The following is a 21,414-nucleotide window of genomic DNA, read 5'->3' as shown; positions in this document are numbered from 1 at the left end:
ATTTTTCATTAAAACCTTTTGTGTTACTTTATTTTCCCTTCCACTATATTTCTGCATAATTTTTCAAAAAATACTATCTCACCTTAAAATGATAAATATGAAACATATAACACATGCCACAAAGTCTGGTAGTTTCTACAGATACAGATGTTACTCTGTACCTTATATTTTCCAAGAGACTTTAGGTGATATTAAAAAGTCATAAGCCATTCCCTGTCCCTAAGGAGTTTATAATATAGTTAGTCTTGCTATGTTACAAGAGATATGAATAAATATGAATAAACAGCTTAGATAAAATCTACAAGTTTCAATAGCTTTTTCTTCCCAGGTATTTTGCAGGGGATGTTTGAAACAATTGCTTTTCCCTTTCTTGTTTAGTTTTAATTTTTATACAAAAGGAAGGTAAGATGATACTCCAGGTATGATAAGTTAAATTTCTATTTTATGACCATCAAAACTTGTCCACTACTTGAATGTGCAAGACTCTTGTGGAAATTGTAGTTTTGTCCTTTGAGCAAAAAGAATAGGAATGGCTGAGCAACGATAGCAATGACAACAAACAGATAATAGCAAAAGTCAGCTACTGGTATTATGGAAGCTACTATAATCACTTAAATCACATTGGTGCTCTCATACACTCAGGACATTGTAAGGACTATTTTGATTTGTGTAGCCTTGAGATACATAGTTGAGGTTAAAATTCAGTACAAAATCAACAGGTATAGGAAAACTAAGGGTTCCTAGAAGGTATTAGAATATGTGTTGCTTTCCTGATTTCATACTGTCACTTACAGATTTTGCTTCTCTCTGCTAAACTGTTTTGGCTACTTAAAAAAAAAAAAGTGAGAGAGAGATTTATTAATTTGTAAACTGCTTAACTTTCTTTTGACCTAATGAGAGACAACAGTCTATTACAGGACTATTTCTGTTCTGGGATATGACTGGCCGTTAACATCAAGAATATGGGTATAAAGAGAAGTGAATCTTTGAAAAATTCCAAATAGATTTATTTAAAAATATGATTTTTTATAATACTGGCTTTTGAAATGTAATCTTTCTGTAATTTTTACACTGTATAAAACATACATATTTATTTCTCTAACATTTGACTTCATTTTAATTCAGTAAATATTTATTGAGTATTTTGTACCTGTCTAGCTACTGAACACTGTAGAAAAAAATGGAAAGAAAAATTCCTGACCTTGTGGAGCAATAAGTCTAGTACTGACAAATGTTCTATAAAAAAAGGATAAGATAAAAGCCATATAACCATCACAGAGTGCTATGGAATTTCAGAGAGCGAGAAAATACGTGTGATTGAAAGGCTCAGAAAAAAGCTTTACTAAGATGTTATTTGGGAAGAGATTTTGAAGGGTGGCAATGAATATTAGATATGACACAAGAAAAAAAGGCATTTCATATAAACAGCTGTCTTATGTGTACAGCCTTAACATTCAAAAATATATCCTCTGCAAAAGAAAAAGCAAGTAAAAGGTAAAAGAGAGAGAAAACAATTTAATAGTATGGTGTTTATTTCTGCTATTGAATGGGAATGTGTCAGGGCATAGATACTGAAACTAAGTCAACTCTTCCTTAATTCGATCACTTCTATTTCTGTGTGAATCCACTATAAAATTATATTTTCTATGTTTAATTTCTCAGTTCAGTCACTCAGTCATGTCTGACTCTTTGTGACCCCCATGGACTGCAGCACGCCAGGCCTCCCTGTCCATCACCAATTCCTGGAGCTTACTCAAACTCAGGTTCATTGAGTCACTGACACCATCTCATCCACTGTTGTCCCCTTCTCCTCCTGCCTTCAATCTTTTCCAGCATCAGGGTCTTTTCCAGAGTCAGTTCTTCACATCAGGTGGCCAAAGTATCGGAATTTCAACTTCAGCATCAGTCCTTCCAATGAACACCCAGGACTGATCTCCTTTAGGATGGACTGTTTAGATCTTCTTGCAGTCCAAGGGACTTTCAAGAGTCTTCTCCAACACCATAGTTCAAAAGCATCGATTCTTTGGCGCTCAGCTTTCTTTATAGTCCAACTCACACATCCATACATGACTATTGGAAAACCATAGCCTTGACTAGACAGACCTTTGTTGACAAAATAATGTCTCTGCTTTAGATTGGTCATAGCTTTTCTTCCAAGGAGCAAGCGTCTTTTAATTTCATGGCTGCAGTCACCAGCTGCAGTAATTTTGGAGCCCCAAAAAATAAAGTCTGTCAACTGTTTCTATTGTTTTCCCATATATTTGCCATGAAGTGATGGGAGTGGATGCCATAATTTTTATTTCATGCTAAATATTGTTTTCTTCATGATAGAGTTTTATGTGTTAATTTTCATCAGAAACATGTACTCTGTTTTATGGATAATTTTCAATGATAATTACTAGTATGTGTAGTTTTAATTTTATTTGTTGAATTTACCCTCATATGAGATATATTTCCTATATAAATGCATGGGTAGAAAAAGGGTAGAACTTCCTCCAGAAGCAGTAAAAAGCCAGTTTGGGGCCAGTTCATGAAGCGTTGATTGATAATTCAAGGAGAGTTAGCTCAATGACGTCAAAAAATGTTTGATTACAGCAAATGTTTTTGACAAAAAAATTGACATTGAAAAAATTTGACAAAGTGTGGGCATGTCCCAGTTTATGAATTAAGAAGAAGCTGAAGATGAGTAAAATGGGTTGAAGATAATAGATGTCAGGCATGAAAACAGTAGATAATACAGAGTTCTGAATGAAAAATAGTATAGGCTTAACCTTAGGCTCTAATGTGTGCATGGAAAAAATAGAATGGGTGATGTTAGAGAAAGTGGAGAGGTATCAGCAGTAGCACCTGGTAGGTCATCTCACACTAGAAGTGGTAAAAGGTTGTTTCTACTTTAAAACCAAATGTTTAAGAGAATGAAGATGTTTCTAACAGATATATATCAGAGAGGAAGAATTATATGGATTTGGAGAGGCAGTGGAATATTGAGCACAGAAAAGGGAAAAAAAAAAATGGGTTTGAAGCGTTGGGTAAATATCTGTGACAGAAATTTGGCAGGCATTTACCTGATGGTGATGGTTGAAACTTCAGAAACAGAAGAGTTTGCTATGGACACCTTGCAGAAAGATGAGAAGGAGCAAAATAAAATAAAATAAGTAAATAAATAAAGATAAAAATGTATGCATTGTCTGAGATGAATTATGTATTCAACAGATATTTTTCTAATTAATTAGTTATTACATTTTAGCCACACTGTGAAGCATGTCAGACCATAGTTCCCTGACCAGGAACTGAACCCTTGTCCCCTGCATTGGGAGGGCAGAGTCTTAACCACTGGACCACAAGGAAAGTGTTCTCAATGGATATTTTTAAATTAAATATAAGGGATTGGCAAAGGGGAAAAGGTCAAGGGAAGGTGAAATAAAAATAGAAATCTAAATGGTGGGTAGAGAGAAGACAATTCAACATGAGATTTCATAATGAAAAGTTTCAAGGAAAGGACATGTGTTGAAGAGAAAGGTCAAGAATTGCAGAGAAAGAAATCACTGTGCTGTATTAATAGTCAAAGGTATTATTGATTGAGCTCATTTTATGTTCTAGGCACTTTTTGTAGATTCTAGTGTTACCATTATTATTATCATCTCTATTTTACAGATCAGAAAATTGAACCATAGAGAGGTTCAGCATTTATGTGAATTAGCATAGTTCTGAATGGCAGAGCAGAACTCAAGACTGAGAAAAGAATGCACTTAGAAATCATTCCTGGTAACCACTGAAACAGCAATTTCCATCAAAGGCAGGCAGAGGATATTAGACAGCAAAAGATGAAGGAATAAATGAGAGAGATACATCTAGGTACAGCACACAAGATAATTTAACAAAGTGAAGTTGCTCAGTCCTGTCTGACTCTTTGCGACCCCATGGACTGTAGCCTATCACACTCCTCCATCCGTGGGATTCTCCAGGCAAGAATACTGGAGTGGGTTGCCATTTCCTTCTCCAGAGGATCTTCCCAACGCAGGGATCAAACCTGGGTCTCTCGCGTTGTAGGCAGCCGCTTTACCGTCTGAGCCACCAGGGAACACACGATTTAACAAAGGGAAGGAAGAAAACAGGAAAAGCTGATAAAATCAAGTGCTTGTGAGCCTACTGTGCCAGGTATATTTACAAAGAGAAAGAAAAATTGGTGTAGAGAAAGAAATTGAAGACATAAGCAAAAATAGTGGCCAAGGTCCCACAGGATGTAGGTAGTCACAGGTTCAACAGCTGAAGAGTGCTTCTGGGCAAAATGAAGGGTTATTTAGTTCTTTCGGTACAGGACTAGGGCAGGTGGGAGTAAGTACACAGCAAAGTGCTTAAAATTGCCACCAGGAGAAATCAAAAGAATACAGGGCTTATAAGAAGCTACACATAGACATATATATATATATATTATATTTCTAGTTTATAATATATATAAAATATATATATATATATATCTAGTTTCAGAGCACATAGACAATGGAGAGCTCAGCGTATTATTTCATCAGAAATAAAAGTATTCCATGCGGTCAGTTATCGAAGGACCAAAAACGTGCTGTACTTGCAAATTCTTCATATACAACTCATCATAAAATTCGAACAAAATCAGTTTTCCATTGTAGGATAATTTTGTTTCTAATTATTCAGACTGATTTTAACATGGATTAAATTCATTGTTTTACTCTTTGTTTACTGATACAATAATGTGAGGAAGAAAAGAAAAAGAGTGTTCTTTGCCATTCACACAAGCCCACAAGTGGATTTTTATTACACGAGAGGATTAGAACAGAGGATGATGTTTATGCAGCACTGTCATAGTTAAATTCCCAGGTGTCCCAGTTAGTTTTGTTACATTCCTTCGCTAAAGACCCCCTCATCCTTAATTCTTAACTCTACTCTGGGACCTGATGTGAAAATGTATGTTGCTTTTTCCAGGGAATAGAGAGTGCAAAGTTATGGATCAGCGCCAATCTATCACCTCTCTTTGAAAGATAGACAGTCATGAAAGAAGACTGTACAAGTATGACACCTTCTCACTTTTTTCTAGCCTTCCTTCCCCCCATTCAAAGACAAATACTGACAACAGTTTCTTATGATTCCTTCTAGAAATATTGTTATTATAGGAAAAAATATACTACTTTTATTTTCTTTTTATTTAAACAATATGACATACTATGCCCACTATTAAGTTCATTGAATTTTTATTCAACACTTAATTATAAGAAAACATCCATGTGAGTGTATTATGGTGATTCCCATTCATTATAATTGCTGTAAGGCTTTCTACTATGTGGATATACCATAATGTTTCTCCCTAAGTTTACTTTTGGTCTATATAGGTTGCTTTCAACATTGAGCTATTAAAAACAATGTAGTGGCAAATAGCATATGAAAAAATGTCCCACATCATATGCCATTAGAGAAATGCAAACTAAAACAACAACCCTACTATCAACTTATTAGAGTGATGGAATTCAAAATGCTGATATACTCAAATACTGGCCAGGATATGGAGCAATAAAAATTTCTCATTCATTTCTAGTGGAGGATGCAAAATTATACAGATACTTTGGAAGACAATATGGCAGTTTCTTAAGAAACCAAACATACTCTTAGCATATGATCCAGCAATCACACTCCTTGGTGTTTACCCAAATGAGTTGAAAACTTATATCCATACAAAAACTTATATACTGATGTTTATAGCCTCTTTAGTCATAACTGTCAAAACTTGAAAGCAACCAAGTCACTTTCAGTAGGCTGAATACATTAATAAACTGTGGCACAACCTGAAAATATGATATATTCAGTGCCAAGAAGAAATGAACTAACAAGCCATTAAAAGACATGAAGGAAACATAAATGAATGATACTAAGTGAAGGAAGCTAATTTAAGAGGGCTACATACTATATGTACTTATATGACACTATGGAAAAGGCACAACTATGGAGACAGTGAGATCAGATGAGATAGTAAGAAGATCAGATGGAAGGAAGGAGGGATGACAGACAGCACAGAGGATTTTAGGGCAGTGAAACTATGATACTATGGTAGCTCATATCATTAAACAGTTGTCAAAATTTGTAGTTTGTACAACATCAAGAGTGAACGCTAATGTAAAGTATGGACTTTGGGTGATAATGACCAATGTAGGAATACAGGATCACTGATTGTAACAGATATATCAAAGGAGGACATTTTTTTATGGTGAGTTAGTTCTTTAAGGTATTGCTGGATTTGCTCATATTTTGTCTAGAATAACAGTAATCATGGTCATCAGAGAGACAGTTTATAATTGTTGTGTGTATGGGAGGTACTAACTTTGGGGGTTGGAAAAATCAACATTTTGTTGCTTAAAAGTTATTATTCCTTTCAAACTCTCTGGAGGAGATGAAATGACAGTTGTAACAATGTTCCATAAATATCTGGTAGAATTTTTCATCTGGACTTGGAACTTTTGGTGGATAATGAAAGGAGTTATATATTGATTTTTTAAAAAAATCTTTATAAAATATATTGCTTATATTTTAACTTTCCTGAATTGATTTTGGTAATTTATATTTTTAAAAAACTTAAATAAAAAAATTAAATGATTTTATTAATATAGGTTTTAAATTCATTTCTACGACTCTTCATAGATAGTTTCTCTAGTCTTATACTTTCTTCAGCATGTATGATTATTTTCCCATTCTCCTTTTTGGTACTGTGTTTTCAATGTTTTTTTCTTTTTTTAATTATGTCAGTTGGTAGATTAGCAATTTTAGCTATTCTTTCAACAACCTAATTATTGAATTTTCAAATTACACTATTTTCTTTCTTCTAAATTTAAACATTAATTTGATTTTCTTTTTTCCTTACATTTGTTTTATTATTTGTAACTTACTAAGTTTGATGTTGTATTAGTCAGACAAGGTGAAAGATTTATACGATCTGAAGAGAAACCAGAGTATAATCAGGATAAGCTATGCTACAGTAACAGATCCTAAAATCCAGTGGCCTAACTTAGTAAGGTTTTTGTTCACATAAAATCATGGAAGGTGAGTCTCCTTCCATCTTCTATGTATGCCTTCCAGAGTCATAATTTAAAAGGCCACCAGGGCAGGAAAACAAGCAAAACCAAATAAACAAAAAGCTAGATAAAACAAAATCAAAATAGAGATGCTCACCAAGCTTTAACTGCATCGTATGGAAATTATACAGTCCCATATGCTATGACTCATTGACTAGAACTAGTCATTTGACCCCAAAAGAACTGCAAGAGTTGAGAAATGCAATAAAGCTTCAAGAGGTTGTAAAATACCATATCTAGTACATATTGTTAAAAAACTATTTTTATTTTTTTAATTACTGAATGTAAATATAGATATCTCAAAAGTCTCAGAATAGTTTTAGCTTTTAACAATTTTAGAAATATAAATGCTACAAACAAAATATCACTTGAAAGTTTAGGTAAATTTTTTGTGATTTTGTAAGTTGAGTTTTAGCTGAATATACTTTTATAAATTTTGATAATTTTAAGATATATTTTTGGCTCAGTCCCTCTAACTAAAGATGGCAAACTACTAGGAACAAACAAGAATTTATTACTCAGGATTAATAAAACTAAATATATGTTAAAATAACTAAAATTTCAAATGATGTCTTTGGACTTTTACACCATTTATATTTCTGCAATTGTTAAACTTTAAAGATATTATACTGAGAGTTCTGGGACACTTTGCATAAAAGTTTACAAAGTTATGATGTTTTCTCATAAGCAATGCTTTATTTATATTCCATATATTCTGATAAGTAAGTACTTTTATTTTGTAGAAGTTCTAAAATTTAGCTTGATTCCCACTAGAATTAAGATAAAAAGTACTTTATTATTAAATTTACAAGCAGAAGAGTGGTTTAATCTTCAAAATTATAGGTGTATTATATGATGGTCAGATAATTTTGTCTCATTCATTTCTATTTCTTAAAATTTATTGAATTTGTTTCTGATAATAAATGCTCATTTAAAAATATTCATAAGCCTTGTAAAATAAAGATTTTTTTCCTTCTAAGAATAGAGTTATATTTTTATTAATTTGATCTAAACATTAATTCTTTAAATCTTTTATATTCTGGCTTATTTTTCTTCTACTTAACTTTTCATACACTAAAATAAGTGAATATAATTTCTTTCTCTTGATATGGTTTTCACATTATGGTTTCTATAAAGTTTGTTGTATAAAATTTCATAGTGTGTTATTTAACATATTTAAGACTGCAAAATCTTTATTGAAAATTTTATTTTTATCATTGTGGTTTTCTAAGTCTCACTGAGGTTTTATTCTCGTCTCTAAACTCTCACTCTCTCACTAAGTCCTATTTTCTTGTTGTTCTATTAATTTCCTAGTGACACTTTAGTGGAAAATGTCTAACACTTTGTGCCTCTAAATTATCTGCAATAATATTTTCACTAGTTGTTGAATATTAGACTGTTTTATCTTAGCTTTGTATTGCTCCATTATCTAGTGGCATTTATTAATGACTCTTACATAAATTTATTTCTGGTAGTTTCAGTACTTGATGACTTGCAGAATGTCTCAATACTCTCAATGTAATATTTTTAAGCTTTAACAATCACAGAATAACTGTAACAGGGAAAGATGGAGACTGATACCTATTTAGATTTGAGAAGGAGATACATCAACATGGAATTTTAAATAATCTCTAAACTGGACACAGAGAAATTGAATTGAAAAATAATAATATATGTGGCCTTATTTTCCTTATAACCTTACCATTAATGTATAATGTCCAAGGTTTCTTTTATTTTTCCATTCTAAAAAATTACATATTTTAGTTTCCTTTCCATGAGAGGACTTGAAATTTCCTCCCTGGTTTCCTGACTATAATATACAGTTGATCCTCAAGCAATGTGGGTATATAGTTAAAAATCTATATATAACTTTTGATTGCCACAAAAGTTAACTACTAATAGCCTATTGTTGACTAGAGCCTTTATACATGTTTTGTATGATATATGTATTATATACTGTATTGTTACAATAAAGTAGGCTAGATAAAGAAAAATGTTATTAAGGAAAATCATAAGGAAGAGAAAATATATTTACAGTACTTTACCTTATTGCTATCATAAGACTACATTATCTATTCACAAGATGAATTGCCTGTCAGTGCCTACATCAATATTGTCTTATAAGATACAAAATACTGAAGATTTTATATATATTACCAACACTAGACATCAAAAATGAAAAGATAATGTGAATAAGATTTGTATTTCTTTACAGCTATAATAATTCATGCACTAATAATGAAGAAGAACCAATATGATTGCTTCATGGTACCCTAGGTATACACTAATGGATGAATTGTTATAATTTTTATGTCATATGGTATTACAGTCATACTCTGATTATACAGTTATAAACATTGTTACATTTTAAAAAAACACCTGTGATGATAGGCTGATACATGTTTTCTCCAATTATGAGTGAAACAGACATATTGTATAGTATTATGACTCTTTGAAAACAATATAGAACATTAGGAAAACTAACACATCATTAATTTTATATTGCACTCACTTTATGTCTATGTTAGGATAGGCTATCCAGGCTTCCCTGATAACTCAGTTGGTAAAGAATCTGCCTGCAATGCAAGAGACCCAGATTCGACTCCTGGGTTGGGAAGATCCATCGGAGAAGGGATAGGCTACCCAATCCAGTATTCTTAGGTTTCCCTTATGGCTCAGCTGGTAAAGAATCTGCCTGCCATGTGGGAGACCTGGGTTCAATCCCAGGTTGGGAACATCCCCTGAAGAAGTGAAAGACTACCCACTCCAGTATTCTGGACTGGACAATTCCATGGACTGTATAGTCTATGGGGTCACAAAGAGTCAGACTCGACTGAGCAACTTGCATTTCATTTAGGATAGGCTATCCACTTCAATATAAGCCTTGCACATGATGTTCTACATGATGAAAACTTAGGTGATGGCAATGATAACGATACAAAAACTTCCCATTCTGTTCATGTTGAACAGCTATTAGATTTTCTTTTTTTTACATAAAGACATACATACATAATAGGTAAGTTCATTAAAAGTAGGGCATGATTATTTACTATTAGGTGGAAATAACTTTACTAGCATGTGAGATGAGTGCAATTGTGCAGTAGTTTGAGCATTCTTTGGTATGGCCTTTCTTAGGGACTGGAATGAAAAATGACATTTTCCAGTCCTGTGGTCACTGCTGAGTTTTCTAAATTTGCTGGCATATAGAGTGCAGCACTTTCACAGCATCGTCTTTAAGGATTTGAAATAGCTCAGCTGGAATTCCATCACTTCCACTAGCTTTGTTCATAGTGATGCTTCCTAAGGCCCACTTGACTTCACATTCCAGGATGTCAGGCTCTACATGAGTGATCACACTCACTCTACGTGAGTGATTATGTGGGTCATGAAGATATTTTTTGTACAGTTCTCCTGTGTATTCTTGCCACCTCTTCTTAATCTCTTTTGCTTCTGTTAGGTCCATACCATTTCTGTCATTTATTAAGCCCATCTTTGCATGAAATGTTCCCTTGGTATCTTTAATTTTCTTGAAGAGAACTCTGGTCTTTCCCATTCTATTGTTTCCCTCTATTTCTTTGCACTGATCACTGAGAAAGGTTTTCTTATCTCTCCTTGCTCTCCGTTGGAATTCTGCATTTAAATGGGTATATCTTTCCTTTTCTCTTTTGCTTTTTGATTCTCTTCTTTTAACAGCTATTTGTAAGGCCTCCTCAGATAGCCATTTTGCTTTTTTGCATTTCTTTATCTTGGGGATGGTCTTGATCTCTGTCTCCTGTACAATGTCATGAACCTCTGTCCGTAGTTCATCAGACACTCTATCAGGTCTAGACCTTAAATCTATTTCTCACTTCCACTGTATAATCATTAGGGATTTGATTTAGGACATACCCGAATGGTCTAGTAGTTATTCCTACTTTCTTCAATTTAAGTCTGAATTTGGCAATAAGGAGTTCATGATCTGAGCCACAGTCAGTTCCTGGTCTTATTTTTGCTGACTATATAGAGCTTCTCCATTTTTGGCTGCAAAGAATATAAGCAATCTGATTTTGCTGTTGACCATCTGGTGATGTTTATGTGTAGAGTCTCCTCTTGTGTTATTGGAATATGGTGCTTGTTATGACCAGTGCATTCTCTTGGCACAACTCTATTAGCCTTTGCTCTGCTTCATTCTGTACTCCAAAGCCAGATTTGCCTGTTATTCCAGGTATTTCTTGACTTCTTACTTTTGCATTCCAGTCCCCTAAAATAAAAAGGACATCTTTTTTTGTGTGTTAATTCTAGAAGGTCTTGTAGGTCTTCAAAGAACCTTTCAACTTCAGCTTCTTCAGCATTACTGGTCGGGGCATAGTCTTGGATTACCGTGATATTGAATGGTTTGCCTTGGAAATGAACAGAGATCATTCTGTCATTTTTGAGATTGCATCCAAGTACTGCATTTTGGACATTTTTGTTGACTATGATGGCTACCCCATTTCTTCTAAGGGATTCTTGCCCACAGTAGTAGATATAATGGCCATCTGAGTCAAAATCACCCATTCTAGTCCATTTTAGTTCACTGATTCCTAAAATGTTGATGGTCACTCTTGCCATCTCCTGTTTAACCACTTCCAATTTGCCTTGATTCATGGACATAACACTCCAGGTTCCTATGCAATATTGCTCTTTACAGCATTGGACCTTGCTTCTATCATCAGTCACATTCACAACTGGGTGTTGTTTTTGCTTTGGCTCTGTCCCTTCATTCTTTCTGGATAAATATGGATGTTCAACCATATAAATATGGTTTTATAAAAGACAGAGGAACCAGAGATCAAATTGCCAACATCTGCTGGATCATCAGGAAAAAAAAAAGTGAGTTCCAGAAAAACATCTATTTCTGCTTTATCGACTATGCCAAAGCATTTGACTGTGTGGATCACAATAAACTGGGGAAAATTCTTAAAAAGATGGGAATAGCAGATCGCCTGACCTCCCTTTTGAGAAATCTATATGCAAGTCAGGAATTAACAGTTATAACTGGACATGGAACAACAGACTGGTTCCAAATAGGAAAAAAGAGTATGCCAAGACTGAATATTGTCACTGTGCTTACTTAACTGATATGCAGAGTATATCATGAGAAATGCTGGGCTGAATGAAGCACAAGCTAGAATCAAGATTGCCGGGAGACATATCAATAACCTTAGATATGCAGATAACACCACCCTAATGGCAGAAAGTGAAGAAGAACTAAAGACCCTCTTGATGAAAGTGAAAGAGGAGAGTGAAAAAGTTGGCTTAAAGCTCAACATTCAGAAAACTAAGATCACGGCATCCAGTTCCATCATGTCACGACAAATAGATGGAGAAACAGTGGAATCTGTTACAGGATCCTTGAAAAGTATCCTTATTTGGGTGGGCTTCAAAATCACTGCAGATGGTGACTGCAGCCATGAAATAAAAATATACTTACTCCTTGGAAGAAAATTTATGACCAACATAGACAGCATATTAAAAAGCAGGGACATTTTTGCCAACAAAGGTCTGTCTAGTCAAGGCTATAGTTTTTCCAGTAGTCATGTATGGATGTGAGAGTTGGCCTATAAAAAAAGCTGAGTGCTGAAAAATTGATTCTTTTGAACTGATGTTGGAGAAGACTCTTGAGAGTCCCTTGGACTGCAAGGAGATCCAATCAGTCCATCATAAAGGAAATCAGTCCTGAATATTCATTGGAAAGACTGATATTGAAGCTGAAACTTGAATACTTTGGCCACCTGATGCAAAGATCTCTCTCATCTGAAAAGATCCTTATACTGGGAAAGATTGAAGGCAGATGGAGAAGGGGATGACAGAGGGTGAGATGGTTGGATGGCATCACTGACTCAATGGAAATGATTTTGAATATAGCTCCAGGAGTTGGTGATGGACAGGGAGGCCTAGTGTGCTGTAGTCCATGGCGTCACAAAGAGTCTGACACGACTGAGTGACTGATCTGAACTCAGGTGGAAATAGACCATCACCAAAGTCTTCATCTTTGTCATCTTCATATTGAGTAGACTAAGGACGAAGAGGAAAAGAAGGGGTTGGTCTTGCTGTCTCCAGCATAGCAGAGGTAGAGGAGGTGGAAGGGGAGCAAGTGAGCCAGGCACAGCGGGTATAACTTCATGGAAATACGCTGTCATTTCTCTCTGACTTTTATGGTCTTTCGTCTCTCTAAAAGTGTTCTGTATGGTACCAATTCTTCTACCATTTGTTTAGTTTTAGTGCCTGTATCGTAGAAGAGTTCATGCCATAAAGAAGTCAAAGCATCTTTAATAATTATCACCCTTGTGTCAAACTGTCTACTGTTAGTTTGTTTCCTGGCATTTCTTCTAAGTCCTCTTCCTGATGTTTAGGAACTAGTTCAGAAGCATTCATCCCCACCAAGTAGTACTTTGTTAATTCCTCTGGTGTGATATCTGTTAATTCTTGAATTTCTCCAAGATCTATATCTTAAAAGCCTTCACTTTCCCACATACCACTTTTTCTGCCATATCCACAGTTTCTTTCATAATTTCCTGTTCTCTAATAAATCCTGTGAAGACATGTACAACATCTGGACACAGTTTCTTCAGCAAGAATTTATTGTTTCAGGTTTGATGGTTTTCACAGTTTTTTTCTATAATAATGATGGTATCTTCAATAGTGTAATCCTTCTAGAATTTCATGATGTTCTCTCTTTTGAGGTTTTCTTCCATACCATTGACAACTATTCTCATAGAGTACCACACACAAGGAACCTTGAAGGTTCTTATGTCTCCTTGATCTAGATGCTCAATTACAGACATAATGTTTGGGGGAGGGGGACACTTTAAAACATTCAATGTGGAACTCTTGGGGTTTTGGGTGGTCAAGGGACATTGTCCAACATCACATGAACTTTAAAAGTCAGTGCCTTACTGGTAAGGAACTTCCTCATGTCAAGGACAAAGCATTGATGAAATCAGTCCAGCAAATGAGAACTCATTGTCCAAGCTTTCTTGTATAACCAGAAGACTGACAAAATTGAATATTTCTCTTCAAGGCTCAGGGGTTAGCAGCTTTATAGGCAAGGGCATTCCTGATCATAAGCCCAACTGTATTTGCACAAACCAGAAAAGTTAGCCTACCCTTTCCTGATTTAAATCCTGGTCCTTCTCTTGTTTACTAATAAATGTCCAAGGCAGCATTCCACCCCCCCACCCCCAGAGTAGGGCATTTTGTCTACGCTAAAAACCTGTTCAGGCAGATATCCTTTCTCCTCAGCGATTCCTTAACGGCATCTGGAACTCACCTGCTGCCTCTTAGGGGGCAGAAAGCTGCTTGCTTCTCCTGTCATCTTGACATTTTTTAAAGCCAAACCTCTTTCTAAAATTATCAAACCATAATTTGCTTGCAGAAAATTCTCCAGCCTTAGATCCTTCACCTTCCTTTTGCTTTATGCTGTTGTATAATGATTTTGCTTTCTTTCGAATCATATTAGAATCTTTAGGTATGACTTTCTTATAGCAATGCTGCAGTCACATGAAAGCTGCATTTTCAATACAAGATAAAAAGATAATTCAGAAAAAGTACAAGGTTTTTACACCTGCTGGCATAGCTGTAGTAATGGCTTCACAAATTTCCTTTTCCTTCTTCCCTTTTTTTTTTTTTTTAACAGTTGTCTTTATGGCAGATTCATTACCTTAAAATAGTGGGAAACTGCAGCTGCAGGCTTTAATCTACAGGACATATCAAGCAACTCAACTTCCTGCAACGCCACAACTTTTCTCGCTTCTTGGGAGCACTTCCAGCATCACCAGTGGCACTTTGTATAGGTTCCATGGTGCTATTCAAGGTTTATGGCACTGAACTAAACACAATGAAAAATATGCCAGAACTGCAAGAGATCACTTTTTCTTGCAATATACAATTTGTTGGAGAGAAAAACTGGTGATGAGGAGATGATTAGTGTCACATGGTGTTTGAAGCTGATACTAGCAACAGTTGAACTCACTGAAATAGTAACAGGACATACCTACAAAATTATTATAGTAGGTACTACAGTTATTTTTTGCAGTTGTGATTTAATACTGCATCTTTATGTTTGTTAATACTTCTGTTGACTGCAAATAGCACCATGTCTGGTCTGTTAAGTGTTTGTGTAAGTTTTGATAAATTTTAAATTTTTATAATAGATTTGTGTAGATTTTATGGTAGTAATTGTAAAATAGGCTAGTACCTACATATATTTTATGCATTCATAATATATGTCTCTTAACTTTTTCAATATTTCTAGGCTATGTGGTTTCCCTATGAGTTTTTTCCAAATTGTTGCAAATCTCCAAAAAAGTTTCCAACACATTTATTTATTTTTTTTATTTGCCTAAAGGGATGTAGTTCAACCCTCTTTTGTTCAAGTGTTAACTCTTACTGCAAGCTGTTGGTCTGAAATTTGAGAGACCAAATGTGGGACAGTATAGTTCTTTACTGAAATAAAGAAACATTAATATACCTACATGTTTATACTAGTAGACAGCAATTTATACATAAATGAAAATCCATTGTAACTGCCAAATATAAATTAATTGCCCTGAAAACTTTAAAAGCTCAAGCTAATATTTAGAAGTTTTTTTAAAAAATGAACATGAACTCTAAACTCAACATCTTGAAAAAAAGTTTTTTATTTAGTTCATAAAATTGAAAATTTAATTAAATTTAAAAATATCAAAAAAGCTTATAGATGTGCACCTATTCTTAATCCAATGTTTATATTCATTTATATTTTTGGTTCACTTTAATATCTGCAATGTTCAAAAATATTCATAATATATTTGCCAATTATTATGTCTCAAGAAGTTTGACAAATTTCACTTTACTAAATTTAACTCAGAGATCAAATTAGAAGGAGATCAATGGTTTAATTACTATTTTTCATAGTTCCCCTTCCTTCCTTCCTTCTTTTCTTCTTCATTCATTTATTGTGAGAACACTTAAGCTCCACACCCTTAGTAAACTTCAGTTTAACAATTCAGTGTTAACAACTCTTGTCACCATGTAATACCATATTTCCCATATAAACTTTTGAGAAATGAGAACTGCCACAAAACCCTTTTTCAGGAAAGTTTTAGGGCCATGAGGATGATGAAAAGTCAATATCAAGATGAATCTACACATGTTTTAATGTTATTTACAAAATAATATGTTGTGATGTTATTTTAAAAAAATACTGAAATGAAGTTGCTTTATGATAACTGTGTTGATTTCTACTGCACAGCACAGTGAATCAGTTACACATATGCATGGTAGCTCAGACAGTAAACAATCCGCCTATAAATGCAGGAGATGCAGGTCTGATACCTGGGTTGAGAAGATGTCCTGGAGGAGGAAATGGTAACCCACTCCAGAATTCTTGCCTGTAAAATCCCATGAAGAGAGGAGCCTGGCAGGCTACAGTCTGTAAGGTCACAAATAGTCAGACATAACTTAGCAATTGAGCATGCACACATGCCTAGAGTACTGGAAAATAAAAACTAAACAAATGTGACCTAATTAATCTTTAAAAAAATTTGAATAGCAAAGAAAATCAGGAATAAAGCAAAAAGACAACCTGATAATTTGGAAAAAAAAAAAAAAATTTGCAGATGAAGCAACCTTCAGACAACCCAAAGGAAGAAAACAAGCAACCCATTGAAAAACTGAGTGGAAGACCTAGACATTTCTCCAAAGTCATACAGATGGCCAACAAACACATGAAAAGCTCCTCAAAATCACTAAGTATTAGAAAAATGCAAATCAAAACAACAATGAGGTATTGATCACCTCTCACCAGTCAGAATAGACATCAACAAATTTACAAACAATAAATGCTGGAGAGGGTGCGGAGAAAAGGAAACCTTCCTACACTGTTGGTGGAAACATAACTTGGCACAGCCACTATGAGAACAATTTGAAAGTTCCTTAAAAATACTAAAAAGAGAGCTACCATATGAGCCAGCAATCCCACTGCCAGCATATATCCAGAGAAAACAATAGTTTAGGAACACAGATCCACTCCAATGTTCATTGCAACACTAACAGCCAGGACATGGAAGCAACTTAAATGTCCATCCACAGAGGAAGGGATAAAGAAGGTGTAGTACAAAAAAGGGATAAAGAAGATATGATACATAAATGTTACTAACTAGCTTTTTTCTTCCATTAATTTTCCTATATATTTACCTTTCCACAATTTGCCATACCTATAAACTCAAATTACTTTTCCTTTGTCTTCTCCCTCTGTGGATAGAGGAAAAGATTGTTTCCTCCCTACATTAGCCATCCTCATCATAACACAGATTTATTCTTAAGTTGAATCATATTCAGAAAAAGCTATTTCATAAGAGCTCATTGCAAAATATCAAAACACATATAAGATAAATCACAATCAATTGGAATTTCCTATTAAATTTACTTAATGGTGTTATTTATTACATTTTCTCTCCATATTTTTTGTCATAGTTCAAACCAGTTTTTACTAACATACACCTTTTAGAAACTACTTTATTATGAAGGCATTTATAATTTATTTATTTATTATGAAAGCATTTATATTTTCCTTATAAGGAAATTTCAGGCTGCTTTTATGTTTTTCACTCCTAAATCTTGATAGTGTATTCAGTTAGTTTCAGTTCAGGATTTTCTAAGTAAATTTATATTATGTTTTCCTATAGCCTTGACAGTTTCATAATCCCAATAAAGACTGTTATCTGATATATTTCAGCATTAACTCAATCAAGCAAATGACAGAAGCAACAGGAGAAAGTATACTCACAACAAACACTTAGAATAATGTTCACCTGAGTCAAATAATTGGCTCTTTGGCATCAGAATTAGCTTGTTAAATTAAAACTTGCTTATTAAATTAATCAACCATTCACTCATTTCAGTTCAGTTACTTCTGACTCTGAGACCCCCATGGAGTGCAGCATGCCAGGCTTCCCTGTCCATCAGCAACTCCCAAGAGCTTACTCAAACTCATGTCCATTGAGTCAGTGATGCCATCCAACCATCTCATCTTCTGTCATCCCCTACTCCTCTCATCTCCAATCTTTCCCAGCATGAGGGTTTTTTCCAATGAGTCAGTTCTTCGCATCAGGTGGCCAAAGTATTGGAGTTTCAGCTTTAGCATCAGTCCTTCCAATGAATATTCAGGACTGATTTCCTTTAGGATGGACTGGTTAGATCTCCTTGCAGTCCAAGGGACTCTCAAGAGTCTTCTCCAACACCACAGTTCAAAAGCATCAATTCTTCAGCGCTCAGCCAAATTCAGACTTAAATTGAAGAAAGTAGGGAAAACCACTATACCTTTCAGGTATGACCTAAATCAAATCCCTTACGATTATATAGTGGAAGTGACAAACAGATTCAAGGGATTAGATCTGATAGAGTGCCTGAAGAACTATGGATGGAGGTTTGTGACATTGTATAAGAGGCAGTGATCAAAACCACCCCCAAGAAAAAGAAATGCAAAAAAGGCAAAATGGTTGTCAGAGCAGACCTTACAAATAACAGAAAAGAAGAGAAGCTAAAGGCAAGGAGAAAAGGAAAGATATACCCATTTGACCGCAGAGTTCACTCATTTAATGTTATTCATTAATTTTTATTAATATAAAATATTTCAAAAGTATAATTTCTAAACTCAAAACCACATTCCATTAGCCAAGAACCCCAAACTAAGAATCTTTGTATACAAATTGAGAGGAGTCACCTGACTCTTAAAAATATAACATATAGAGCTCAGCCTGGTTTACTGTGAAGAGTCATCACTCTCATCTTAACAGAGGCTAGCAACAGCACAGTAAAATTTAGAAAACTAGTTGAAAATAAATGCATATTACTTGGCCTTTTTTGAGTCACCTTCTTTCAATTTCATGGTGAAGTTTCATCTATGAGAAGGAGAATGATGTCCATGGGTTCTGCATGCATGTCTCTTTCTGGACTGTGAAATTCCAGTCTGAATTCAGATTAGTGTTCGTTGTGTCAGACCCTTTGTGACCCCATGGATTGTAACCCACCAGGCTCTTCTGTCATGGAATTCTCCAGGCAAGAATACTGGAGTGGGTTTCCATTCCCTTCTCCAGGGGATCTTCCTGATCCAGGGATCGAACCCGTCTCCTACATTGCGGGCAGATTTCTTACTGCCTGAGCCACCAGGGAAGCCCAGATTGCCTGGTTTCAAATCCCAATTCTTCCATGATGGTTCTGGGTGCCAGCCAATTAAAGCTTCTTTTGACTTTTTTACTTGAGCAAGTTAAAACTTCTCTGGGGCTCAGTTTTCTCATTGTGATTTAGAATGTTGAAATGAGTTCACACAGAGAGCATTCTTAGAACTGTGCCAAGTCCACAGACAATTCTCAGTGAATATTAGCTATTACTACTGTCATGTATAGAATGCCAGCAAATGTAGTAGAAACACAACGGTACTTTTTATAAATGTAAAGTATGGATTGAAAAGGGCCCAAAAGAAATCTGCATTAAAGAAGCAAGCCCAAGGTGTATGTAGAACCCAGTGTTCTGCTTACCTGTACTCCGACAGGAAAACTTGGTTTTGTGGTCACACAATCGTAAGGTACCATTGCAGCCTTTTTCATCACTACCATCTTCACAATCTTTTTCCCCATCACAGTGCCACACATCAGGGATGCAGTTTCCATCAGGGTGACACTGAAATTCATTCGCATTACAACCAGCAGGAGAATGAATCTCTTAAATGTTGGAATGAGGGAGAGACATTGGGGGGAGGGGGAGAGAAACAAGACAGAAATTATGATTTGACTTGATAATTTTTTTCAATTTTTTTTTCTTTCTTCAGGCATTATAATGATGCTAAAGAGAATATATTTTTAGTTTAGTTGTTTAATTGCTGCAATGCTCTTTAGTATTTCCATATTTGTTTTAGAAACTTTTATAATTAGAGAAAATGTTTCTTGCCCATGGAATACCTGAAAGTGTCATAAACATTAGGAAAAAAAGAAAGAGCTATACTATAATGTGGATTGTTGTAATTTTAATTAGTATCTTAACAATGGGATTTTTGAAGGGATTTTCTTTATAGCACATTAAAGAAGATTTCACATTCTACTCTAAATGTTTAGACTTCCTTTCATCTTTGACATTTCTTTAGATTATTTATTTCATTCTGGTAACAGGTAAATAACTAAAAAAAATAAGAACAGCATTTTAATAAAATTTTTGAAGAATAATATCCAAAATTTTGAAAACCAAAACCATAAAAAAATTAAAAAAAAAATTCAGGACATAAGATTTCAGTTTAGAAATAAGGACAGACACACAAAAATTTAATGAGGCACTCTGCACTCAAATGCAATTTGTCAATTAATAATTCATACAATGCCCAGAAAACACTATTACTCAAAAACTGATGGCTAAAATTATAGGCTATATTTTGTAGGTAAGCATCAACAAGAATAAGAAAAGATAAATGTTGTGTGTATTTAGCCTGTCAGGCTACTCTGTCCGTGGAATTCTACAGGTAAGAATACTAGACTGGGTAGCTATTTCCTTCTCCAAGGAATCTTCCATATGCAGGGACCAAACCTGGGTCTCCCACATTGTGGGAAGATTCCCTACCATCTGAGTCACTAGGGAAATCCAATATATGTTTTAACAGAATAATAATGGAAAATATGACTATAATCAGCAATGTTATGCATAATATCTAATATTATGAGACAAATTAATCAGAATCTTCCAATGCCATTGTAAAATAAAAATTTAAGTAAATATTACCCTAGATCAAGGTTTTGTTTTGCTTTGTTTCTGTAATAACTGTATATCCACATGGAAAAGAAATGAGCTTTGATCTTAACACTATATACCAATATTAATTCACTATAGATCACAGACCTAAATGTAAGAGCAAAACCCATATATTGTATAAAATAGAGCAGAGGAGAAAAACCTTTGTGACCTTGGGACAACACACAAAGAGCATGAACCACAAATTTAAAAAGTGATAAATAGACTTCAGAAAATTAAAATCTTTTGCTTGTTGAAATAAGAAAATGAAAAGGCAATATACAGCTTGGGGAAAAAAAAATTGCAAAGCATATACCTGACAAGGACTTCTGTCCACATCTAATTAAGAACTTTTACAACTCAATAAGGAAATAATTCAATTTTAAGGAACAGAAAAAAGATCTGCATAGAGTGTTAACAAATAATAGCCAATTTGATTGATCAATAGGGAAATACAAATTAAAACCACAGTAAGATGCTTCTATACACATATTAGAATTTCTTAAAAAGGCTGAAATGTGAATTGCTTGTAAAGATCTGGTACAAG

At 34.5% G+C, this 21,414-nt stretch overlaps 1 protein-coding gene across 1 annotated transcript in view; it reads right to left on the bottom strand.

Moving 5' to 3' along the window:
- Positions 1-21,414, bottom strand: part of LRP1B (LDL receptor related protein 1B) — a 2,064,747-nt gene that overhangs the window by 756,714 nt on the left and 1,286,619 nt on the right. Inside the window, 1 exon segment of the mRNA XM_070476260.1 lies at positions 19,631-19,813. Coding sequence (XP_070332361.1) covers positions 19,631-19,813 — 183 coding nt within the window.

Source organism: Odocoileus virginianus, chromosome 13 (genome assembly GCF_023699985.2).
Source record: "Odocoileus virginianus isolate 20LAN1187 ecotype Illinois chromosome 13, Ovbor_1.2, whole genome shotgun sequence".
Lineage (NCBI taxonomy): Eukaryota > Metazoa > Chordata > Mammalia > Artiodactyla > Cervidae > Odocoileus > Odocoileus virginianus.
This window is presented reverse-complemented; position numbering and strand designations above follow the sequence as displayed.